Source organism: Penicillium odoratum (genome assembly GCF_028828045.1).
Source record: "Penicillium odoratum strain IBT 22623 chromosome Unknown utg000004l_segment0_segment0, whole genome shotgun sequence".
NCBI lineage: Eukaryota > Fungi > Ascomycota > Eurotiomycetes > Eurotiales > Aspergillaceae > Penicillium > Penicillium odoratum.
In genome coordinates, this window is record NW_026643146.1 from 2,324,076 (window position 1) to 2,348,321 (window position 24,246).

The 24,246-nt window shown below is 48.6% G+C and overlaps 11 protein-coding genes across 11 annotated transcripts; 7 read left to right on the forward strand and 4 right to left on the reverse strand.

Annotated features, from left to right (window-relative positions):
• Positions 1-585: 585 nt before the first annotated feature.
• Positions 586-5,640, forward strand: N7520_005131 (type V myosin; the record flags this gene model as incomplete). The annotated part of the gene is made up of 7 exons (XM_057139065.1): positions 586-720; positions 797-929; positions 983-1,172; positions 1,233-5,079; positions 5,137-5,210; positions 5,266-5,480; positions 5,537-5,640. 7 exons carry the CDS (start codon positions 586-588, stop codon positions 5,638-5,640), a joined length of 4,698 nt encoding a protein of 1,565 aa, XP_056997272.1.
• Positions 5,641-5,947: 307 nt separating this feature from the next.
• N7520_005132 (non-canonical purine NTP pyrophosphatase) lies at positions 5,948-6,784 on the forward strand (the record flags this gene model as incomplete). The annotated part of the gene is made up of 6 exons (XM_057139066.1): positions 5,948-6,118; positions 6,176-6,249; positions 6,301-6,445; positions 6,500-6,536; positions 6,585-6,646; positions 6,716-6,784. The coding sequence occupies 6 exons, from the start codon at positions 5,948-5,950 to the stop codon at positions 6,782-6,784; spliced, it is 558 nt and encodes a 185-aa protein (XP_056997273.1).
• A 95-nt stretch (positions 6,785-6,879) lies between these two features.
• N7520_005133 (uncharacterized protein) lies at positions 6,880-9,503 on the reverse strand (the record flags this gene model as incomplete). Its single annotated transcript, XM_057139067.1, has 7 exons — positions 6,880-7,075; positions 7,131-7,279; positions 7,446-7,629; positions 7,939-8,143; positions 8,191-8,320; positions 8,484-8,951; positions 9,018-9,503. 7 exons carry the CDS (start codon positions 9,501-9,503, stop codon positions 6,880-6,882), a joined length of 1,818 nt encoding a protein of 605 aa, XP_056997274.1.
• Positions 9,504-10,464: 961 nt separating this feature from the next.
• Positions 10,465-12,255, forward strand: N7520_005134 (aspartate kinase; the record flags this gene model as incomplete). The annotated part of the gene is made up of 4 exons (XM_057139068.1): positions 10,465-10,610; positions 10,660-10,740; positions 10,838-12,087; positions 12,158-12,255. 4 exons carry the CDS (start codon positions 10,465-10,467, stop codon positions 12,253-12,255), a joined length of 1,575 nt encoding a protein of 524 aa, XP_056997275.1.
• Positions 12,256-13,804: 1,549 nt separating this feature from the next.
• N7520_005135 (forkhead box transcription factor) lies at positions 13,805-15,910 on the forward strand (the record flags this gene model as incomplete). Its single annotated transcript, XM_057139069.1, has 1 exon — positions 13,805-15,910. The coding sequence occupies one exon, from the start codon at positions 13,805-13,807 to the stop codon at positions 15,908-15,910; it is 2,106 nt and encodes a 701-aa protein (XP_056997276.1).
• Positions 15,911-16,565: 655 nt separating this feature from the next.
• N7520_005136 (BUD31 family protein) lies at positions 16,566-17,218 on the reverse strand (the record flags this gene model as incomplete). Its single annotated transcript, XM_057139070.1, has 3 exons — positions 16,566-16,709; positions 16,797-16,927; positions 17,047-17,218. 3 exons carry the CDS (start codon positions 17,216-17,218, stop codon positions 16,566-16,568), a joined length of 447 nt encoding a protein of 148 aa, XP_056997277.1.
• A 299-nt stretch (positions 17,219-17,517) lies between these two features.
• Positions 17,518-17,867, forward strand: N7520_005137 (Tim10/DDP family zinc finger protein; the record flags this gene model as incomplete). Its single annotated transcript, XM_057139071.1, has 2 exons — positions 17,518-17,617; positions 17,704-17,867. The coding sequence occupies 2 exons, from the start codon at positions 17,518-17,520 to the stop codon at positions 17,865-17,867; spliced, it is 264 nt and encodes an 87-aa protein (XP_056997278.1).
• An 801-nt stretch (positions 17,868-18,668) lies between these two features.
• N7520_005138 (60S ribosomal protein uL23) lies at positions 18,669-19,602 on the reverse strand (the record flags this gene model as incomplete). Its single annotated transcript, XM_057139072.1, has 4 exons — positions 18,669-18,756; positions 18,818-19,104; positions 19,185-19,237; positions 19,581-19,602. 4 exons carry the CDS (start codon positions 19,600-19,602, stop codon positions 18,669-18,671), a joined length of 450 nt encoding a protein of 149 aa, XP_056997279.1.
• Positions 19,603-19,887: 285 nt separating this feature from the next.
• Positions 19,888-20,739, forward strand: N7520_005139 (25S rRNA (adenine2142-N1)-methyltransferase; the record flags this gene model as incomplete). Its single annotated transcript, XM_057139073.1, has 1 exon — positions 19,888-20,739. One exon carries the CDS (start codon positions 19,888-19,890, stop codon positions 20,737-20,739), a length of 852 nt encoding a protein of 283 aa, XP_056997280.1.
• Positions 20,740-20,794: 55 nt separating this feature from the next.
• On the reverse strand, positions 20,795-22,902 carry N7520_005140 (putative transporter; the record flags this gene model as incomplete). The annotated part of the gene is made up of 6 exons (XM_057139074.1): positions 20,795-21,158; positions 21,210-21,376; positions 21,432-21,529; positions 21,588-21,716; positions 21,776-22,719; positions 22,778-22,902. 6 exons carry the CDS (start codon positions 22,900-22,902, stop codon positions 20,795-20,797), a joined length of 1,827 nt encoding a protein of 608 aa, XP_056997281.1.
• Positions 22,903-23,281: 379 nt separating this feature from the next.
• N7520_005141 (uncharacterized protein) lies at positions 23,282-23,658 on the forward strand (the record flags this gene model as incomplete). Its single annotated transcript, XM_057139075.1, has 2 exons — positions 23,282-23,463; positions 23,529-23,658. The coding sequence occupies 2 exons, from the start codon at positions 23,282-23,284 to the stop codon at positions 23,656-23,658; spliced, it is 312 nt and encodes a 103-aa protein (XP_056997282.1).
• Between the last annotated feature and the right edge of the window lie 588 nt (positions 23,659-24,246).

The window sequence follows — 24,246 nt, forward strand, 5'->3', positions numbered from 1 at the left end:
TAATATCTTCCAATCAATCGACATAAATCAGTGTGTAATATTACTACTCGCCCTTCCACTGGGAAAAGTGGAAGTGAAGGCGTGTATTGTGCTGGGGGTGTTGGGCGATATGGCCTTCATAGATAGATTCCCGATACTAGAATGGCGTCGTTTTTATTTTATTTTGGTTTTCCTATGTAGATGATAGAATATTATGCTATATATGGAATCATGACCCAAAGGATGGCGGTGACAGTTATGTGGGGGCTGTGGCGCCAACCCCCAACTTAGTCCCGAAGCTCGCGCTCCTTCAGGGGTTCTCTCTCTCGCTAAAACCCAAAGTGTTACCAAAACAATAACTCCCTACCTTTCCATTCCCCCCCTTCAGATCTAACTACTATCTCTTTCTTTCTTTCGGACTATGAGTCGATGAGGGGCCACCGTGAGACCCCTTGTCTTTGGACTACTCGTGATTGATCTACCCTTCCTTTTTTTTCCGTTCTGCCCTCCCCGAAACATAGCCGGTATCTTTAGGCGCTTCGCATCTCCTTCGACCCTTTTCGCCTTAACGAGTCAATTGAATTTCTGGAACGTGAGAGAGGCGCCATGGCACACATCTACGAAGTTGGCACAAGGGCCTGGCAACCCGACCCGACAGAGGGATGGGTTGCATCTGAGGTCAAGGAGAAGCTGGTGGATGGAGAGAAAGTCCAGCTCGTGTTTGAGCTAGAAAATGGAGAGGTAAGTGCAGGATTCGCAGGAGAAAGGTCTTGATGGCTTGCACAATATGGAATACCTGACGGGAGAGGGATGATAGACCAAAACCGTCGAGACTACGGAGTCCGAACTCCAGGTTGACAACAACTCGAATCTGCCGCCGTTGATGAACCCGGCCATGCTGGAAGCAAGCGAAGACTTGACCAATTTGTCTCACTTGAATGAGCCCGCTGGTTCGTCTTGCTGGAAAATGAAGACCTTGTTCCCTCGACTGACGGCCTTCAAGTCCTGCAGGCTATAAAGCTCCGTTACGCGCAGAAAGAGATATATACCTACAGTGGAATTGTCCTGATTGCCACCAATCCTTTTGCTCGAGTGGACTCTCTCTACGTCCCGCAGATGGTCCAAGTGTATGCCGGGAAACAGCGAGCCTCGCAGGCACCCCACTTGTTCGCCATTGCGGAGGAGGCTTTCGCGTAAGAGTTTATGCATCTTCTGGAGTTTCGGATAATCATCTGACCAAAATTTGCTTATAGTGACATGCTCCGAGACGGGAAGAACCAGACGATTGTGGTGTCTGGTGAATCTGGTGCTGGCAAGACGGTGAGCGCCAAATATATCATGCGGTACTTTGCGACCCGTGAGTCTTCAGATCAGCCTGGAAAGTACACCACAAGCCGAGCAGATGCAATTAGCGAGACGGAAGAACAAATTTTGGCAACCAACCCAGTGATGGAGGCATTCGGTAACGCTAAAACCACTCGCAATGACAACTCTTCCCGGTTCGGTAAATACATCGAAATCATGTTCGATGACCGAACGAACATTATCGGTGCCAAGATTCGTACCTACCTGCTGGAGAGATCGAGGCTTGTATTCCAACCCCTAAAGGAACGGAATTACCACATCTTCTATCAGCTTGTGGCCGGTGCTACCGATGAGGAAAGACAAGAACTCGGTATCTTACCAGTGGAAGAATTTGAGTACCTCAACCAGGGCGGTACACCGATCATCGATGGTGTCGATGACAAAGCCGAATTCGACGCGACCAGAAAGTCACTGGCTACAATCGGTGTGTCGACACAGTTCCAGACCGAAATCTTCCGTATTCTCGCAGCTCTGCTGCACCTCGGTAATGTGAAAATCACCGCAACTCGCACTGATTCTTCTCTGTCGTCGTCTGAACCATCCCTGGTGCGCGCTTGTGAGATGCTAGGAATCGATGTCAATGAATTTGCCAAATGGATTGTCAAAAAACAGCTTATTACGAGAGGAGAGAAGATCACCTCCAACCTAACCCAGCAACAAGCCCTCGTGGTTCGGGACTCGGTGGCCAAGTTCATATATTCCAGCCTTTTTGATTGGCTCGTGGATAAGATCAACAGGGGCCTAGCAACCGACGAGGTTATTGAACGAGTGCAAACTTTCATCGGTGTGCTGGATATCTATGGCTTTGAACACTTTGCAAAGAACTCCTTTGAGCAGTTCTGTATCAATTACGCGAATGAGAAACTGCAGCAGGAGTTCAACCAGCACGTTTTCAAGCTTGAGCAGGAGGAATACGTCCGGGAAGAGATTGACTGGACTTTCATTGACTTCTCCGACAACCAGCCTTGTATCGACTTGATTGAGGCAAAGCTTGGAATCTTATCTCTACTGGATGAGGAGTCTCGACTTCCCATGGGATCCGATGAACAGTTCGTGACGAAGCTTCACCATAACTTTGCCGCCGATAAGCAGAAATTCTACAAAAAGCCCCGCTTTGGAAAGTCCGCCTTCACCGTCTGTCACTATGCTATCGACGTCACCTACGAGTCCGATGGATTCATCGAAAAGAACCGTGATACCGTTCCAGACGAGCATTTGGAGGTGCTGCGCAATTCGTCAAATGACTTTATCAAAGAGATCTTGGATACTGCAGCTACAGTTCGTGAGAAAGACTCCGCAGCTCTAACATCCAAACCGGTCGCAGCGGCTCCAGGGCGCCGGATCGGCGTGGCTGTGAATCGCAAACCAACACTCGGGGGGATTTTCAAATCGTCTTTGATTGAGCTTATGCACACTATCAATTCCACCGACGTGCACTACATTCGTTGCATCAAACCGAACGAAGCCAAGGAAGCCTGGAAGTTCGAGGGTCCTATGGTTCTCAGTCAGCTGAGAGCCTGTGGTGTGTTGGAAACCGTTAGAATCAGTACGGCTGGATATCCGACTCGTTGGACTTACGAGGAGTTCGCCATTCGATATTACATGCTTTGCCACTCCTCTCAGTGGACATCCGAGATCCGGGATATGTGTCATGCCATTTTGCGCAAGGCCCTTGGTGATGCGAAGCAAGACAAGTATCAGCTGGGATTGACCAAGATTTTCTTCCGAGCGGGTATGCTTGCCTTCCTCGAGAATCTACGCACGTCCCGATTAAACGAGTGTGCAATTATGATACAGAAGAACTTGCGATGCAAGTACTACCGCCGCCGTTACCTCGAGGCCCGGGAGTCCATTCTTACCACACAAGCGTTCATTCGGGGTTTCCTGGCGCGACAGCTTGCTCAGGAGATCCGCCGGACCAAGGCTGCAACCACGATTCAGAGAGTCTGGCGCGGCCAGAAGGAGAGAAAACACTACAACGAGATTCGGAGCAACTTTGTCTTGTTCCAGTCCGTCACTAAGGGATTTCTCTGTCGTCGCAACATCATGGACTCCATTCACGGTAATGCCGCTAAGGTCATCCAACGAGCCTTTCGCTCTTGGCGTCAACTGCGAGGTTGGCGGCAGTTTCGCCATAAGGTGGTCATTATTCAAAACCTTTGGCGAGGTAAGGAGGCCAGAAAGATTTACAAGTCTTTGCGTGAGGAATCCAGGGATCTTAAACAGATCTCCTACAAGCTGGAGAATAAGGTGGTTGAGTTGACTCAGTATCTGGAGTCGTTGAAACGCGAAAATAAGGCTCTTGTCTCCCAGTTGGAGAACTATGAGACCCAATTGAAGTCATGGCGAAGCAGACACAACACTTTGGAGGCTCGTGCAAAGCAGCTTCAGGTCGAGGCTAACCAGGCAGGTATCACTGCGGCCGCTCTGGAAGTCGTGGAAAAAGAAATGAACACGCTTCAGAAAAACCACACCGAAGCTCAAGTTACCATTAAACGTCTCCAGGAAGAGGAGAGAGTATCTCGCGAAGCCCTTCGCGCAACCAATGAGGAGTTAGAGCATATCAAGCTGCTCAATGGCGATCACGAGAAGGAGAAAACAGTTCTCCGCCAGCGCGTTTCAGAGCTAGAGGAGCAGTTGGAAGTCGCCAAGCGAACTGTACCTGCCAACGGCATGAACGGCGAGGTGTCAAATGGCGCAGCTGCCCCAACTCCTGCTAGCGGTTTGATCAACCTAGTCTCCTCCAAGAAGCCCAAGCCCCAGCGACGCAGTGCCGGTGCGGAGAAGGTTGGAACTGATCGCTTCAGCGGTGCCTTCAACCCACGGCCCGTCTCTATGGCAATTTCAGGTCTTGGTGCTGCTCGCTCGAACGCCGCGACGTCACCAGGACTGGATTCGGTGGAGGCGGAGCTCGAGCAGCTACTTTCCGAAGAGGAAGATTTGAACGATGAGGTCGCCATGGGCTTGATTCGCAACCTTAAGATTCCTCTTCCAAGCTCAACTCCTCCACCCACCGAAAAAGAAGTCCTCTTCCCTGCCTACTTGATCAATCTTGTCACCTCAGAGATGTGGAACAACGGCTTTGTCAAGGAATCCGAGCGTTTCTTGGCCAATGTTATGCAGTCCATTCAGCAGGAAGTCATGCAGCACGACGGGGATGATGCCATCAACCCGGGTGCGTTCTGGTTGTCAAACGTGCATGAAATGCTCTCATTTGTATTCCTGGCCGAGGACTGGTATGAAGCACAGAAGAGTGACAACTACGAGTACGATCGTTTGCTGGAGATTGTGAAGCACGACCTGGAGAGTCTAGAGTTCAACATCTATCACACTTGGATGAAGGTATTGAAAAAGCGGCTGTACAAAATGATCGTCCCAGCCATCATTGAATCTCAGTCTCTCCCGGGTTTCGTTACCAGCGAAACCAATCGATTCCTCGGCAAGTTGTTGCCCTCGAATAACAACCCAGCTTACAGCATGGACAACCTCCTGAGCCTTCTTAATGGTGCCTACAAGGCCATGAAGGCGTTCTACTTGGAAGATACCATCATCTTGCAGACCGTCACGGAACTTCTGCGCCTTGTAGGAGTGACTGCATTTAACGACTTACTTATGCGGCGCAATTTCCTGTCGTGGAAGCGTGGGCTCCAGATCAACTACAACATCACCCGCATCGAAGAATGGTGCAAGAGTCATGATATGCCAGAGGGAACACTGCAGCTGGAACACTTGATGGTATGTCCCTATGATTCCTATGGTGGATTGTCGGTTTAGCTAACCCGACGACTGTAGCAAGCGACCAAGCTTCTTCAGCTTAAGAAGGCGACTTTGAATGATATCGAGATCATCCAAGACATTTGCTGGATGTAAGAGACCTGGGGTGCTGTTTGGCCGGTGACAAATGCTAATCTCATCGCCTAGGCTATCCCCGAATCAAATTCAGAAGCTTCTGAACCAGTACCTCGTTGCCGACTACGAGCAGCCTATCAATGGCGAAATCATGAAAGCCGTTGCCTCACGTGTCACCGAGAAGAGCGATGTGCTCTTACTGACTCCGGTCGATATGGAGGACAGTGGTCCCTACGAAATTGCTGAGCCACGAGTCATCACGGCCCTGGAGACTTATACTCCATCCTGTATGTGAACGACCATTCTTTCTCACTTTTGCATCATCTGACCACTATATATACAGGGCTTCAAACACCGCGACTGAAGCGACTGGCCGAGATTGTGTCAGCGCAGGCGGTAGCGCAACAGGAAAGACTCGATGGAGACAACGGGGCGCTAGAGGAGTAGATCTGTATATTAGACGTGTTTCTTCATCTACTTGTGGATTTATCTGTGAGCTACGGATTACGACTAGTGACATCTCACCACGAATTTATACCTGGGATGGTGCCAGGTTCGATACATTGATGCATGAATCTGTTTTGCAATCGACACTTTCGTAGATTTCTCATTTTTTCCATAGATCATCGGTCCACAGGTTAGTAGAAGCGGTGTACTTTCCGTTCAGTGGACCCGCGCCCTTCATTTCCCTTCTGGTGACTCATCTCCCTTCTGGTCACAATATTCCACTCTTCCAGTGTACAGATCGCCCATAATGACTTTAACAAAGCTGAACTTCATCACGGGAAACAAGAATAAGCTTTCCGAAGTGCGGGCCATTCTCGGAAATGTCGTCGAGGTCGACAGCCAAGAGGTAGACGTCCCGGAGATTCAAGGGTCGATTGAGGACATCGCCAAGGAGAAGGCTCGTCGCGCCTCAGAAGCTGTAGGTTTGAGTCCTTTGATTTTGCAATATTTGCAGAGGCTTATTCGAGTCATATAGATCAATGGCCCGGCCTTGACTGAAGATACAGCGTTGGAGTTCCACGCCCTCAAGGGCCTACCTGGACCGTACATGTGAGAGGAAATCACCTGAAGCAACGAGTGGACTGTACGCTAATTATGTAGTAAATCATTCCTGGAGTCTGTGGGTAATGAAGGCTTAAACAAGATGCTTGATGGGTTCGAGGACCGAACTGCTGAGGCCGTGTGCACCTTTGCCTTCTGTCGGGCCCCAGGAACGGAACCTCTTATCTTCCAAGGGCGGACTCAGGTGAGTTGTCCATGGCATATATTTTACGAATTGCATCCTCATGGGTGTATATAGGGCACTATTGTGCGGCCTCGAGGCCCAACCAATTTTGGTAAGTTATAACCCAAGGATAGGTCGAACTAGTCTAATTGAGCTGTAGGCTGGGATCCCATTTTCGAGTACGAAGGCAAGACATACGCCGAGATGGATAAAGAGGCCAAGGTAAGAGATCACAAGCCCACTTGTACCCCCATGGCCTTCCATGTCTCAATTCTAATACACTTCGACCAGAACGTGATTTCTCACCGATACAAGGCGCTGGTGAAGCTCCAGCAATGGCTGGCGGAGGGCCAACAGTGAGAACGAAGGACCATGGGGTATATGCAGATGATCTAGAAGGAAGGTCGTAGATGAGAACAAGACAAGCATTATTTCCACCCTGGATGCACCTCAATTCACTCGGCGCCATGCTGTTTCTTCCAGTTATCGACCCACTGGGCCACTCTGGCGCAGTTGTTGTCGACGTCACCATCCTCTTCGCTATTCAATTCCACCACAATTTCCTCGTCAAATGCCTCGCGGGCCTCTTCAAGAAGGACACCAAAGATCTCCGCGTCCAAGTTTTCCTGCAGCTTTTCTTCGTGATAACCCCTAGAACAGAGCCTTTAGAATTGATTATTCATGCAGTTCTCAGATTGAAGCATACCGGGAGGCAAGACGGTCGTAGTGAACGGCGGTCGAGGGACAGCGGAGGACCACAACGAGATCAATCCACGACTTGGGGAAGAGATCACAGGCGTGCCAGTCAATCAAGTACCCGCCCTGCAAGACTTCATCTTCAATTGCATCCAATAACTAGAATAAGAAGTTTATGAGTATTCATCTCGCGCAACAATGATTGATTCAGCCCCGCATCGCAGAACCCCGCGACGAGAGAAAAGCCGTTGAGGTTAAGCGAAAGAAGTGAAATTGCAATCGCAGAGCAATGGTTCACTATTCAGGACGACAAAAAGGTACATACCTTATCCTCATCAACAACCCAGCTCTTCCGCTCCTCATCGTATGTTTCGTAGCAGTCGCGGTCCTTGGCAACCTGATTCACGGACAGATGCTTCAAGCCGATCTCCTGCGCCAGCTGCTCGCAGTGCACGGTCTTGCCCACCCCAGGGGTGCCGGTGACGATCACATTCGGAGAGGTTCTCATCCTTTATGGCATTGACTGGAAGTAATGGAGGGGAATGAGAGAGAATATGATTTGCGATGGAAATAAATTCGGATCAACCGTGACCCCGCTTATCTTATCGTGAATCTACGGGGCTAAATATTCAATGTATAGTACTCAAGTTCAATGAGCCGAGGATATTTGTTACAGATGGATCATAAATTTATCACTAACCCGATAATGCAGATGGTATGAGAAACTATGGATTGGTATTTGAAGCCGCGTCGGTGGGACATAACCTATGGTATGTCAGTTGATAAGCCAGCCGAGAAAAATTCAAAGAAAGACTGACTTGAGCAATTCAAACATTTTATACTTCTGGAGATAAGATGCGCCTCTTCGGTACGCTTTGAGTAACCGACCAGGGTTTTTGGATTGGGCAGACGTTCCAATGAGGCGAAGCATGGCGGGTGAGGTCTTGAACATAGGGTCAAATACCAGTAGATTGGCACTGCCGTTGTCACGAATTTCAAATCCAATGATCGTCATGGAATGTCCTGTTAATGTCAGACGACGCAAATCATTGGAAGAGAAACAGACCCACCATGATGTTGAAAATAAATGGGAGGCAAATCTGTTTTATACACTCTCTTTTCATCTTCTAGAGTACAGGCTGACCGAAAGTAGGCGGCGACATCCATGTACAAAGAGTCATAGGCTCGCAAATTGCTATTCTCACTCAAGCTGCTGGCATCGCATCTTTATTTGTCATATCAGTGGCTTTCCCAATGTGGTGGAATTTGGACCTAAACTTACGGGATTCCAAGACTCATGAATAATGCTTGTGCCTGATTGTACTGTTAGTAAATCTTGACTCAAATTAATTCCATATCTTACCTCTGGTGTCCCGATGAATTTTCGTGTGCCTCGAATGCCTCCAGTCTCCGTTCTTCCTGTACTGTTGAATCCCTTGTCCCAGGCGAGCTCGATTTTGTCTTGTAGCTCCAGAATGGTGGGAATACCATGCATAAAGTTCTCATGACCTGGGCTTTGAGATTTCCTGAGATAAGACACCAACATCTGAATGTTCCGGTACCCACAGAACCCGCCCTCACGAGGCATTTTGCAGACATGGCGGACCTTGGGAGAACACAGAAAAGCCCGCTGAACGGAGCTATCCTGCTCACAAAGTTTTGCAATAGTGGGAATCAGATGATCTGTCTCATTTTCCACTGTTGTATACCGACTTAGCCTGCCGTCCGCTGTGATCTGGGTCTGTTTCGAGGTGCGACCACCCTTCTCTAGCATCTTCTTCAGCCATGAGGGCATCTTCTTCTCATGGGCATGAGGGCCTAGTTCTGAGTGCTAATTGTGCAAGTTAGTTTACATTTTCACGAGGGGAAATATACGTCTTCATCGATGAGAGCATACCCCCAATCGCCTTGCACCGTCTGGGCCCACTGTTCTTGAGGAACTACGCGCATGATCTGTCTTGGAGGAACTGGGTTGTGCAAAGTCCCAATCCGGGCCTCGTTTCCCCCCTTTCCTCGCGGTCATTCGACCGAAGGAGTCTTCTGGGTCGGAGGAGATATCATGGTCACTCAAGCCTGATTCTGCATCCAACGGTGACTGGGCTGATCCACACTCATCCAGCGCAATACCTTCTGCAACGTGAAGATCTAGATGAGTGGACAGCTCGGTGGTGGTGACTATTTCCCCACATCCATGAGGACAGTCTACATACTTGTCTGATTCTTCAGAGTTCGGTTGTGGAGATGGACTTGGTCCACTGAGAGAGTGCGGGACTGGCTCCTGGGTTCCATTTTCTGGATGGCAATATTCAATATGCTCTGCCACAAAGTTTGCATCGCAATCAGAGAAGGGGCAGAAAGGACAGCACGGGTGAGAAGGATCCATGACCCGGTTCACTCAGCCGATTTGGGTGGATTGGGTAGGAATTGGTAAATGACCTTTCAACAAAACTCTGACATTGAAGTCTGGAGAAAATAGTAGAGGAATGAGTAGACTTGGACCATTTATTTCAGGAATAGCGCTATCCACAACATGTAGAGTTCAGATTCATGCCTGACAATTTACAACTGTGGCTGAGGGTGGCGTGACCCACTTTCTCTTCCGTACAGAAAAGTGCAGATTTTGACATCCTGAATGTATCATGAGTGCTCAATTATGACTTATTAAAAATGAATTATGAACCATGGATACTATCATTAAGACCAACTATAAGGCAATTCCACAGTAAAATAGGGAACTAGAATAATCAACTCTGCATAGGTAAGATCGAAGTGACAGGTAGTAATCACCTTAAAAATTCATTCCTGTAAAGCTTGAGAGATCCATGACCCCTTTCTTACCCAAATATATCAAAGTGATCATATCAATATAGAAGTGTTCTTGTTGTGAAATATTAACCATGGAGTATGTGAGCCTAATCTGAGATTTTAGCGGGGCATAGATCTATTAGATAAGCATGAGTGAGTCATCAATTCCTCGAATGCTGTAATGCGGTAATGCTAAGTCTTAAAAGTCCGCATGGGGTGGATCTATGAAAACAATTACCTTGTATACTTGACCTAAATAACCAAATCCATGAACTACTTTCGAACAACGTCATTGCCCTGGATGGCGTGATTTACATAAAAACCTACTTTGATTGGCTCTTCCGCCTCCGACATCGTTCTGGCTGAAAGTAGAAGGCGGAAGAAAGCCCAATTGAACCTTTTGAGTCATTGCTTTCGGGGCAAAAAAGGAGAAAAAAAAAGTTAATGCCGCATGTGGCCCACTTCCCTCCGCTTTCGCTTTCCCTCTTTCCCCTCCATCCTTTCTATGTTGACCTCGCTTTCTTTGGGTTGATTCCGCTATGGCTTCCCTCAATTCAGACCTTCCGGCTGTATCGGCTTTGCACAGCAACTGGGTTGTGCAAAAGTTTGGTGGTACCAGTGTTGGCAAATTTGCGCTAAATATTATTGAGCAGGTCATTCAGTATGCTCCTCCGATCGACTATCGGTACACACGATACCACTGCAAAAGGACACAATGCTAACAAGAGTCATAGACCTAGTCTGCTAGAAAATCGAGTCGCGGTCGTCTGCTCAGCGAGGAGCAGCTCGACCAAAGCCGAGGGCACCACGAACCGGTGAGTCACCATTGATTGACTGAAAAGCGAGGAGGACCGAGGCCCTCCCATAACAAGCAGTGAATAGAGTCAAAGGACTAATCCTTTACTTGGTTAGGCTTTTACGGGCCGCCCGAGACGCCGAGAAATCACAGTCCCGGCAATATGAATCCCTCGTCGAGGCTGTCCGCTTGGAGCACGTGCAAGTGGCCCAAGAGCAATTGAAGTCAGTGGAGCTCAAAGAGCAAGTTATAGCAGACATGAATGGAGAATGTGAGCGGGTCCTCAAGGTCCTCGAGGCTGCACAAACGCTGGGCGAGATCAGTGCTCGCTGCGTGGACAAGGTCATGAGCACTGGTGAGAAACTCAGCTGTCGGTTGATGGCTGCATTTCTGCAGGATCGCGGTATTGACTCACAGTATGTGGATCTGGCCGATGTGATTGATTTCCCTATTGGCAGCCAGGGTTTGGACCAGGACTTTTATAACAGCCTAGCCGCGAACCTGGGCAAGAAGATCGAAGCCTGTGGACATCGAGTTCCTGTGCTGACCGGGTACTTTGGTACCATCCCCGGAGGCCTGCTGGATCAGGTGGGCCGTGGTTACACGGACTTGTGCGCTGCTCTCGTGGCTGTTGGAACCCATGCGAAGGAACTCCAGGTTTGGAAGGAAGTGGATGGCATCTTCACAGCGGACCCTCGAAAGGTGCCCACAGCGCGCCTCCTTCCAGCCATCACCCCGGCGGAAGCAGCAGAATTGACCTTCTATGGATCTGAGGTCATCCACCCCTTCACCATGGAGCAAGTCATCCGGGCCAAGATCCCCATCCGCATTAAGAACGTGATGAATCCCAAGAACCGTGGCACCGTCATCTACCCAGACTCCGCCGCGGAACTCGACCGACACACACCGGGCCATGACCCGCGTTTGTTCCGGACCCGGAGTGCCAGCTTGATGCAGAAGCCGAAGCGACCGACCGCGGTGACCATCAAGCACAAGATCCTGGTAATCAATGTGCATTCGAACAAGCGGTCTCTGTCGCATGGCTTCTTTGCAGGCATTTTTTCCGTGTTGGACAAGTGGCGTCTGTCAATTGACCTAATCTCCACCAGCGAGGTCCACGTGTCCATGGCACTCCATTCCGAGATGCCCCTGTTGAATGGAAACGGACGGGATGATTACCAGGTCATTGACGATGACCTGAAGGGAGCCCTGAATGATCTGAGCAAGTATGGCATGGTGGACATCATCCCCGAGATGGCTATTCTCAGTCTAGTCGGCAAACAGATGAAGAATATGATCGGAGTGGCCGGCCGTATGTTCACTACGTTGGGCGAGAACAACGTGAATATTGAAATGATCTCGCAAGGTGAGTCAATGATCGATGCCCCTCACATTGTGTGACCCTTGAAACTAACACGCTTCCTCCCCCCCTGCAGGTGCAAGTGAAATCAACATCTCGTGCGTCATCGAGGAACGCGACGCCGACCGCGCCCTCAACATTATCCACACCAGCATGTTCACCTTCCTGGAATAAACCTTTTCACGATCACAGAGTGCGTTGTCATTTGAGATATCCCCATTCCGGTTTTTTCCTCTTTGTTTGCGTGGTTTCTTTGATATAGAAAAAAGTTGTCATACATCCCCTTTTGTCTGATCTAACTCCTATCTACATGGATATGGAGATGGAAAATGATATGGGCTTGAGCATATTTCTTTTTCCCTCATGAATGTTTTGGATTATATTTGCAGCATGGGCTTGGCGTTCTTATAGAGGTGTTTCATGATCGAGGAATAGATTGATCTCATTTTGTGGTGCAGGGCTTTGTACATAAAAATCTGTTTGATGCCTGCAAGGGCAGATCAACCGTTCCTGAATGCCGATATAATTATTTAAGTTGTTTCTTTCATGCATCAATTATCAGTCCCTCAAGCCTTATTGGATTTTAGCCAATTGCGCACGGGGGGTTTTAGGACGAATGGCTGGCTAACAAGGGATAACCCGACGTGGCCACCGTCTCAGACGTTACATTTGATCATTCCAGACAATGCCAGATACTTGTTTCTAAATGTGAAAAGCAAATATTCATATGAGATGAGTACATGAACATAAAAAAAGTAACGTATTTACACAGATTCACACGGATATGATTGCAACGTAGAAATTATAGAATTCATAATACTACATCCCTCCAGTGGATCTTATAGTATTTTAGGGCAGGAAAAGAAAGAAAATCCGATCGTCGATCATGAATGCGAGCAAGGGGATCTCCCTGTATTCAGTACAAGTTAGGAACAGTTGTATTGTCATAAAGTTACATGGTATATTACAACAAAACATATTGAAAAACGCGTGACGCGTCGATATATTTTCAATACAGATACAGTATTATAGATAGGCAGTACCAACCTTTCCATCTACATCATCCTTTCCCTCCCCACCTCTTGAGGGTCTTTGGTCTTTGCTTTAAGCCTTGAAACTCTTAGTTAAAACTCCCAGACAAAAGGGTCGTGATTGCCCATATCCTGGATTCATCGGTTTTCCTCTTCCCCCTCTCCCCCACCCCATATTCTATCTACCCATATCACAGTCTACTCTCCATATACTGGGAGTACATCTGAAAAAAAGAAACTCCCCCCCCCCCCCCATTCGATCAAACTGGCTTGTTAGATCAACTTGGATGTTCGTGTCACTTCTGTAACTCTTTCTTCTTCATTCTATCTCCACCCAAGCAGCCCAAGTCTGTTTTGAGGCTCGTGGGGAATTTCCACTTGCCAACTGCCTTTACTGAGCCGTGTTAGCGCTTGGTACTTGGTGGCCCAACATTTACGATCAAGACTAGTCGGGCTGCATTACGGCCTGAGGCTGGCTGATCATACGCTTATTTCGGTCTCCGATTGGCTTAACCCGAAAGTCTCTGCAACCAGTCTCATCACCCGGCGCGTCCGACCCCGTCGGCTCCGCTGTCCCCGGTCTCTATCCTCTGGACCAACGGAAATTCATTGTTTGGGGATTGTTTTCGACGCGTCATAAGGTCCCGATTGGTGACTGGTGACGTTCTGCACCTCTTCTGTCTATCTAGACTATGCGATCGACGCGTCCGGCGCCCATCGCGCACAATTCCTCGGCCCTTGGCCCATCTGCGCACACGTCCGTCAAATCGCAGCCCTGTCTTCAACCTTCACCGCTACCATTACAGCCCATTGAAAACTCATTTCATCGGCTGTCCCGCCCGCACAGGCCATCACCGACCAAAGGCCTGCCCACACAGGGCTCACATCCTGGGCGAAAACTCGGTTTCGTTCCCATCTCTGCTCCGGCCCCTCCCATGTTTACTACCGACTCCCCTACAAAGAAACCACCTTTCTCCTTACACTCGCAACCCTCGATGCCCCAGTCGGCACTCTTCACCACCTTCTCCAGTGTTAATACCGAGTCCAAGGGGAATCATCTTCCCGAGGACCCGTCCAATGGCAGCTTTGCCGACTTCCCAGAACCCTCATATGAATCCAGGCTTCCTATGAAGCGCAGCCTCATGGACGCCGCCCCATTGAAAGAGCGCTCTGTCAAGAAGCAGAAGCGCGAAGACGTGCCACTCCACCATCTGCCCGAGCCACACGACATGCCACCCATCGAGGACGACGGTACGAAGCCACCATATAGCTATGCGACATTGATTGGCATGTCGATTCTGCGCGCTCCCAACCGTCGCCTAACTCTGGCCCAGATCTACAAGTGGATTTCCGACACTTTCTCGTACTACAAAAACAGTGAGCCTGGCTGGCAGAACAGCATCCGTCATAACCTCAGCTTAAACAAGGCCTTCATCAAGCAAGAGCGTCCGAAGGATGACCCGGGCAAGGGCAACTATTGGGCGATTGAGCTGGGGATGGAGTTGCAGTTCTTGAAAGATAAGCAAGTTCGCCGCGCGACAATGTCCAGCATCCCTCTCCCTGCAATCCCACCACGGGATTTGATCCCTCAGTCGCAAAGCGCAAGCACGACTACCTGGATGGTTCCTCCACCACCCATGCAGCAACCGCTTGCACCGAAGGTCTCTTCGCGGAACGAAGACCTGTCATCGGATGCCACTTTGCCTGCCTCTGATCCTGCCTTGCAAGACGACACAGACGAGGGCGTTCACACAAATGCGCACCCAGCTGGTCGCCTGCGCTCATCGCCCCCTGCCATTCGATCATCTCCCCCTATTGCTCCTCCTCGTTTCGCGCGCCAAGGCACCCCGCCAACTCCTACCCACGCTGGTCCCACCCCAGCTTCTCGTCCACGAAAGCGCAAGTCGATCACCATGAATGACAGTGGTTATTTCTCCTCTTTGGAGTCATCCGCCATGAGGCCAAACAAGGCTGGTCACATGCTGACATCTGATTTGGATATTGAGCCACCGCGCATTAAGCGCGGTCGTGCTGAAGAGGAGATTGCGCGAATTCGTAGCTCCTCCCATGACATCAGTCCGGGGCAACCGGCCACGCGCAAGGACCCTAGCACGCTTGTTGGCTCGTCGCCGCTGCGTGGAGGATATGTGAGCATGCTGCCACCGCCGTTGACGCCTGTCATCAAATTCAAAAAACCAGCGAAACCCCCGCCATCAGTCTCCCCCAATACCAATCTTCGAAACCACCGTCGCAAGATCCAACAGATGGTCAACTCACCCATCAAGCATTTGGGCTTGACAGATGAGGACCTGCCATGGAGTCCAGCTTTCAATCTTCACGATGAAAGTTATACCCCACACGACCATTTCCATACAACATTCGATGTCTTCGCCGATTCGGGCCATGAGCTTGTCTCATCGGCCACATTTGGATCCCCTGAGAAGCGTTCGGTCAAGCGTCAGCGGACTGACCATGGCAACGTTGCGCTAACCGACATCACCTCTACTAGCGCGAACAGTCGGATTATTCCACCACTACCTCGCTCAAAGTCAGCTATCTTCCCAGAGTCTCCATCTAAGCTGCCGGAAATCGGCAGACTTGGCGATACCAGCCAGGATGATTTTTTCTCCTTCCATCTCTTTGATGAGAGCAACGATAGCTCCGGGGAGGTTGACGGTGTTGATCTCTTACAGGGATTCCAAAAGATTGGAGGATCCACGAAAGATGATGCACTTAAGCCAAGAGCAATCCACCCACGTCCCCAGATGAGCCACCGCAGCAACACCACTCTATTTTGATGAACATTTTGCATGTTTTGAATATTCGAATTTCCCCTTTGGCTTTGGGTGTAATTAACCCTGTTAGATCCATCCTCCCCTCCACTTCTACTTCTTCTACTTTGGGATCTGGCTTCACCTCTCACCCTCGTGCATTATTGCGTGATGTATTGTTCTGGGCTTTATTTTATTTACCTGCCTGGATTCTCGTTTGTTTGCTTTCTTTTCTCAACCTCTTGAATTTTGCGTTCTGGACCAAGGAGTTGATGCTTTCTGGATATTACCAGGTTTGGGTTGGGTGTTTTCGTATGGGAGTTATTGGGCTGCGTCACGGCGGCTCTGACTGTTCCTTTCACCAGCCCGGGAATGGCCTGGGTACGACCTTAATGACGATGCTAAGATGTACATGAGCAAGCGATGGTTTCACGATTCGGGATTATCGGCGGGATTTGATTATTTTTATGGGATTAGGGAAAATAGGCCTGGAGCTACGGATTAGTTTAGCAAATTTGAAATCTTGATTACTTGTCTACCAAGCTGTCATTGGTATTAGAGGGTATCTGATTGAGTAGATCAACATAAATAAACAAATGCAAGACCCTAAACGCCCACAGACTAGAAAGAATGGATTTCCCCAAAGCCCTCACATAAATGTGACCCGGCGATTATGATGGTTTTAGTCACTGCTTGAGCAGCCCCGACAGCCACAGCCAACACACTGGATTGTCTGTTCCTCTTTAAGCTGAGCTTTGGGCACACGGCAGATGCAGGTTGAATTGAAATTGGTCTCTTTCGTCTGGACACAGCGAAGACAACATAACTATACACAAGTTAGTATTCCGCCAAAGTAAGAATAGTAATAGGCAGGTTATGCAGTCCCATGTATCAGCATGATGTATTAACATACCTTCTCATAACCCTGCTTCTTCCATTTGGCAATCAAGTTCGCATCGGCGTAGTTGTTTTTCAGCAACCAGTCGTAAAGCTGCTTGGATATTGCTTCCTTTTCATAGTAAAGATCGTAAATGTATCGTGAGCCTATCAAAGAAAGGGGGGTATATGTCAGTATTGACTCGCATGTGAGATGGCGCTTGCTTCGTCGGCGGGGGACCCGGAGGGGGAGGGGCAAAAAGGAAGGTCTTGGAGTTTCCACGTACGTTGGTGACTGATCTGGAAGATGGGCCACAAGATCTCGTACTTCTTCTTTCCTTCACTAGGAGCATTCTCAGCATCCTTCATCTTATTGCTGAACTCCAGCAGAGTGTCCTCTATGTCGTCAAAGCCGGCCGGCGGCGGTTTGCGATTGCGAGCAGTACGAATTGGGGGCATGGTGGGGATGTGGAGAGTGATATGGACAAAAAAAGACAAGAAAACGAAGTTCGAGGTACACAGCTCAAGTGTTCAACCCTGACGGAAAGAGAAGAGAAAGAGACAGAGAAAGACGAGAATAAAAGCGAATTTATTAGTCCTTCTCAAACGCCGCAACGGATCGTCGTTTTTGTGCCGTGACACACCGCCTTCGATTTTGCGCGGAGCACTTCAGCTTTGTGAACTTGAACTATCTAATTTCCCCCCCAGCTTCTTCGAATTACCATCTACCATATCTTACGTCTCCACAATCTGCCGAAATGGACCAGCAAATCGACATCTCCAAGCTCAATGAGGCTGATAAGAAGGAGCTAAACCAGATCCTGGTCAACGAGCAGCAGAAGTCCAACATCCAGCAGAGTAAGTGACTCCGAAAGGGTAGCAGATGCCCGGATGGAAAGAGGCTGGATCGCATATCTTAGCTTGACTAACTCTTTAATCTATAGTGGTTCACCAGCTTAACGACGTGTGCTGGAAGAAGTGCATCACTGGCAAGATCTCCTCCAACACCCTCAACAAGACCGAGGAGGCATGTGCACAGAACTGTGTTGACCGGTGGATGGATACCCAGGTCGGTATCCTGAAGCACCTGGAGGCTATGCGCCATTAAAATCGTTTCTTATATTCCTCCGCTTCAATCTCCCTTCCTGGTGCTGTGGTTTCAATCCACCAAGATCATCACCACCTCCATCTCCACCTCCACGATAATTACAACTCAATTGTTCTTGAGTTGATACTTATTTTCCGTGGCTATAACCCTATGGTTGCGATTCTACTTGCCGGTGTATACTCAAAGGGCTCTTTGAGGATTGAGGTACACGGTATGAGACGCCTGTATACTAGAGTCAAAATGAACGAAATCCTGTATATCATTCCTACACACCTGTATTTCTGGCGTAGACTATGTCATTGTTGAAGGTCATCGATACTGCTGCTCGAGTTTAGCATCTAGAGTCGTTTGGAACAGTATATGAGACTTGAAACATGCTTCCAAATAGTCAAACAAGAATAACTATGGGGCATTATGGAGTACACAGTCAATTAAAGAGCATGTACATGGGGAAATTTGCAACTCATCCCAAAGCAGTGGAAGGGAGTACATGAGCACTGGAGTATTTTAGGTATTTAATTATGGGGCGTCATATATTGATTGCTCTATTGCAGTTCCCACCAACCCCAGGCCTGACCCAAAACGCCATCTACTCAGTATGTACCGAGGCAACAAAACTACGTCTAAGCCATCGCAACTACAAAGAATCCATACAAGTCACAGATGATCGTGTCAGAAAGTTCTTTTTTAATCATTCAGCCCTCGTTGCTGTACACACAGCCAAGGAAACTGGCTGGTATAGAGAATCACCGCGGTGGAAAACAAAGTTCGCCCAAACCCAAAGAAATCCCATTCTCGCCCTTAGACGATAGCCAGCTTGGTGGCGGCGATGTCAAGAGCATCGACGTCAGCAGTCAAACGGGCGAAAGCCTTCTTGGAGCCGTCGGGACTGTAGAGAATGAATTAGTAAAGTTCCTCCCCAGCCAAATGATTTCTGATATATGACTTACCGGACCAGGGTATTGACCTTGAGGGTGTCAACATCGTACAGCTTCTTAAGAGCAGCCTTGATCTGGCGCTTGTTGGCCTTGACATCGACGATGAAGACGAGGGTGTTGTTCTCCTCGATCTTCTTCATGGCGCTCTCGGTGTTAAGAGGGTAGAGGATGATCTTGTGGGCGTCGAGGACGGGCTGGTGGGGGATCGACACACGGGGGTACTTGGGAGACCGCGAGAGCTGGAGAGTCTTGGGGCGGTGGAAGGTGGTCGAAGTGCGAACCTTACGGGACTTGTGAAGCTATATTCCCTCGGGATTAGTAAATTGCTTTGATCGAAATCGTAATCGATCTCTCTAGATCGCGGATTTCAAGGACGTACGGAGTTTCCCTTCACGACTGCCTTGGCGGCAGCATTGGCCTTGCCGGCGGTGCCTGTAAAATGCTAGTCAGTTTCTTGGTCTTCATCGTAGTGTGTGCGGTATCGAAAATTTGCGGGAAATCGGTGCGGTCGGAGATTGTGTGGCTCCAGAGCAAAGAGGCGAGAACGACCAGGATTTCTGTCGGAAAGATCGAGTTGTCGATGATTGTTGATATTGCTCGCAATGTTATTCCCTTCATTCCCAGCTCTTGTTGCGCAGCCTCTTGTCTCTCGAGGGAATTTCCGTGCAATATTGAAATATTGAAATTCCTCCCACACAATCTCCAACACACAATCTCGTCGCAAATTCGCAATTGGGGGTTGTTCAAATAAGATGCCACTGGTATCAGAACGTACCTTGCTTGGTAGTAGGGGCCATGGCTGTCGTCCGCTGTCGTGTTGATTGTCGCAGTGTCAAGAGTCGAACAATTCAAAGTGGCTTCGCTAAGCGAAAACCCTACCACACTGTGGGTCAGGTGATTGCTGACTCACTCCCCGACCCGGCATGCTTAGTCATTCTCCGCATTTGAATTTTTTTTATTTTTTATTTTATTTTATTTTTTTTTTTATCGAAATCTTGATACGGAAAAGGATATTGTTAGATGCTTCTTGAAGTCTATTCTGGAGATAATTTGAACTCACTTTCTTTTTTCTCCACTGAATCATGCCTCCCAAGCGTCGCTCTCAGCGTCCGGGTTTACTCTCCAGTACCCGCCCGCCGACAGTCAAATCCAAGCATGCAGCGTTATCAGCCAAGGCCACCCGAACTCTCATCCGCTCCCATCATCAACTTCTGAAAGCAAAAGCTCAGGCAGAAGCGGCGGGTGATGAGGTCCGGGCAAGTAACATTAATGCCCAAATCGAAGCTGCTGGTGGGTTGAAAAGCTACCAGATTGCCAGCAAGCTAGGTCAGTCCGGGGATCGAGGTGGTGACTCCAGTAAGATCCTGGTAGACTGGATCAAGCCGCAACTCAATCAATGGAACAACAGTCTCCCCAAATTACGCGTCCTTGAAGTCGGGGCGTTAAGTACGAAAAATGTCTGTTCCAGGACCTCCGCCTTAGAGGTGACCCGCATCGACCTGAATTCTCAGGAACCGGGTATCTTGAAGCAAGATTTCATGGAACGACCATTGCCGTCTACGGAAATGGAGAGATTCCATATCATTAGTCTTTCATTGGTGCTCAACTATGTACCAGACCCTGTGGGTCGAGGCGATATGCTTAAACGCCTTGTGCACTTCTTCACATCCGAATGTCCCATCTCCTTTCCCCCGACTCTATTCTTCGTTCTTCCGGTGGCATGTGTCGATAACTCACGTTATCTCACTGAGAAAAGACTTCTCGCCATTCTAGAGAGTCTGGGCTTTCAACTCGTACAAAGCAGGCGGACTTCCAAGCTCATCTACCAATTATGGACTCATACCGGTGCCGCCTCACCCCAGTCTTTTAAGAAGGAGATGGTTAACCCAGGCCATAAAAGGAACAATTTCGCTGTTGTTGTGCGCGAAAGCTGATCGCGACAAAAAGAAATGCTCCAAGATCATATACTCCAAACGAATTGACATGCAATTATGCCCCAGAGATCAGTTCGTGGGGCAAAAATACCCAAATAGTTCCCACGACTGCCAAAACTGTCGACGTGATCAGCAGAAACCAGTCCAGGATTCGCTCGCGCCGGCTAATTTCCTTCCCAAAAATCTTCAAATAAAAGGCCAGAGGAAAGATGATGCAGATGGAAAAGCACAGGAAGGACCCAAGGAAGGCCATAATTCTGTCAAAGGCCGGGAATATAACGGAAAGGACGACAATGAGAGCCACGGTGAAGACACGAACTAAAGCTCGAATGATCTCTTGAGCTCCCTCTCTGCGTGTGGATGCGGCTCCCACGCCAACTCCACAGATGACTTCAAATGTTGCCACCAGAGGTCGGGCGCTATGTTTTGTCAGTTCTGTGTTGGACATTTGGACCAGGAACCCAACTCACTTCAGTGGCACCTTGCTTAGGGGGATGATTGACACAAAAATAATAATACAAACGGACAAGGCTTGGGGGTAGGCATCCTCGCTGAGGATGTTCGCAGTGACTTCATCGCGAACAATGTCACCAAACATAAGCCAGCCGATGATGGCCATGGAACAGTCCAGCGAACCCTGTCAATATTGTCAGCATCTTTCTAGTATTTCGCTCTACATCAGGACTCCCTACTGTGAATAGATATGTGGCCCAGAGACTCTTCCCATATTTCTTGGGATGTCTCATGTCTCGATAAATATTAGGAAAGACACCATGTCCGCCCCAGGGTGCTATGATTTTGTCAGCTATTTTTTTTCTCTTTCTGTTTGTGCACAGATCCGCTCTTACACATAATAAGGCCAAAACTCAAGGGCAGAGTGGCCCAATTCTCGGGGAAGAGAAACGTGCTTGCAGGTTGTTGTAGAGAGCCAGGGGCATCTGGCTTGATTAAGCCATCCACAAAGATCAGAATCACGACTGAAGAAGGTCAGTTCTGGATTTTGATCGATCTTGACTTTCTGTTGCTCGAGACTCACTTGAGGTGCATGATATGATTCCCAGGATGCTAGTCACGCTAAGGAATCGCAAAGGTAAAAAGTTCAGTGGAACCAACACCATCCCGCACACCATCTTCCATTGGAGAATACTGAGGCCTGGAACCAGAGCATATAAGCTATCAGCAAACAGCACAACCAGGGCCACGCATGCTCCCAGCAACTCCAGGCAGAAGAGGAAACTAGTAATGAGACGAGCGTTCTGTCCAAAGCTAATGTAAGCAAGATCGGCATACGTAACGAGAGACCGATCCACGTCCAGACACTTGGCCAAGATCTTGGCCGTATAGGAAGTGGTTCCAGCCGAGTAAACAAGAAACAGTAGACCAAGCAGCCACCCCGCGTATTTCATGGCGAGCGGGAGACTCAACAATCCAATGCCGATCAGCACATTGACCGAGTTGAAGACAGTCTGTGGCACGGTCGATTGGCCAATGACAATTTCTTCATGTATACCGTTTTCATGCTCCACGTGCTTTAGAAGCAGAGGTTCTCGGCCAGGGTCTTCCGAGCCATCTCCATGGGCCAGGTACTCACGATGAAACTGAATAGCATTTTGTCTGGCCGACTCACTTACTCGCGACGAGATAGTGCCATAGGAGGTAGCAATGCTTCGATCAAAAGACGATGCAAGAAGACCGGTGGTTGGAAGGCCCCTTCTGGGACTTGCATGCGCCATCGAACCATGCTCCTCCTGTGCGTCGTCATCCGCCTCGTCCTCTGAGAGAAGAGGGCGCTCTATTTCCGACCTGGAACCATAGTTTCCCCCGGTCGCAATGTCGAACTCATCGTCGGAATCTACCGATACAAATGAAGCGCGTCGCGGGAGCACCTGTGGGAAGCAAGCTGCTCTTTGCCATGAGCGAGCGAAGTTGTCGATACTATTCGGGCCACCCGCTTGTCGAAGGCGAGAAAATGAAGATGACCTATAGGGTGAATTAATACGTAGAAACTCTCTTTGCCTTGAATATCAGGGGATGATACCTTTGTCGACCCCAGGTCTCTTCATCGATCGGGTTTCCTCCACCCAGGTGACCGTAGTCGTATGAGCTCGCCGGGAATCTCAAGGATCCCTGATTCTCAGACGCGTCTGCATTCCTGGAAGACATTTGGTTTCCAAACAACGATATTGGGGGAGAGGGAGATCCTGAAGGGGGGGGAGGGATATTTTCTACCCGATTCCCTCTATATATGAGAGAACAAAGCTCCGGGTGAAATTAAATTCCAGTTTTCCTCCCAAAGCGCAAAGATAAGAGCAAAAGGCCAAACAAGACTCGGAGCTAAACGCTGTGGGGTTTAAACGATAAGCTGATAAACACTAAAACTAAGCTAAACCACGTGCAGTGTTAGCGTGCCAGGAAATTAGGGAAACAAAAACGATTGTTAATAATGACGAGTCATGAAAATCCATCCGATATCAACAATTCATACCAACAATCTAGACTTTTATATATACAGTACATAACTTAACATAAGTACCTAGGTACCATGTCGAACCCCAAGCCTCGATCGGGTCTTCGAACCATTCGTCTTACTCAGTATATCTTCGGTATCCAAGCCATCCCCCTGTTAGCCAGTGGTGTCTACACCCTGATCTGGCCAGATGCGGCTGCCAGCATGCCAGATTCACCTTTTCTAGGTGTTAGTAGTGGAACAATCCAGGCAATGAGGTACGCGATAGAATATCAGATATCTTATCAGTACTCTGAGAATTACTTATTCATATATATGGTAGTCTCACGTCTTTAGCTCTGGGAACGTGTCAAGTGGTGGCTACCTGCCAGAACAATATTCCCATCATGATTGCTGCCGTGCCGGGGCGAATGTTAGCTGCCATTGTATTTCACCGCTGTGGTGGACCGTGACGCAAAATGGCACCTTTCGAGGGTTATATGGGGCTGCTCATCGCTTTTGGAGTGTATTGGACGTGGTAGATGACAGGAGGTATCTAACATTAAGGTACATGAGGATACTCTAGATCAACCAAATCTCGTCTAACGTCAGTGATATCAGTTATTAGTTACTTTTCAGCTATATATTATTCAACCCCACGTGACTTGGACTTGGACTCGGGCAATGTACATGTACAAATAACAGAATATTTACTGCGTTGAATGGCTTTTAATTATTGTAATGGTCATACAACTTAGTACGTAATTCATTCTTATACAAAGATCAGTAGGTTTATTTTTGTGAAAACCAATTTTCAAAAACCAAACCGTCAACTGATAATCACTGGACTGTAGCCTTGGAGGTTCCCTCCCGAGAATCCAGTAAATCAGATGATTCTTCAAGAATTTACCTAAGTAACATTAGATGGCAAATTTACATGGGTAAACACCTTGGGTATCTCTCGATATATAAGTAATTTTGTACTAAATACCGGCTCCACCTGCAAATCAAGTACTAATTACTCCGTACTCCGTACCCGGTACAACGTCAGTGCCCTGGGC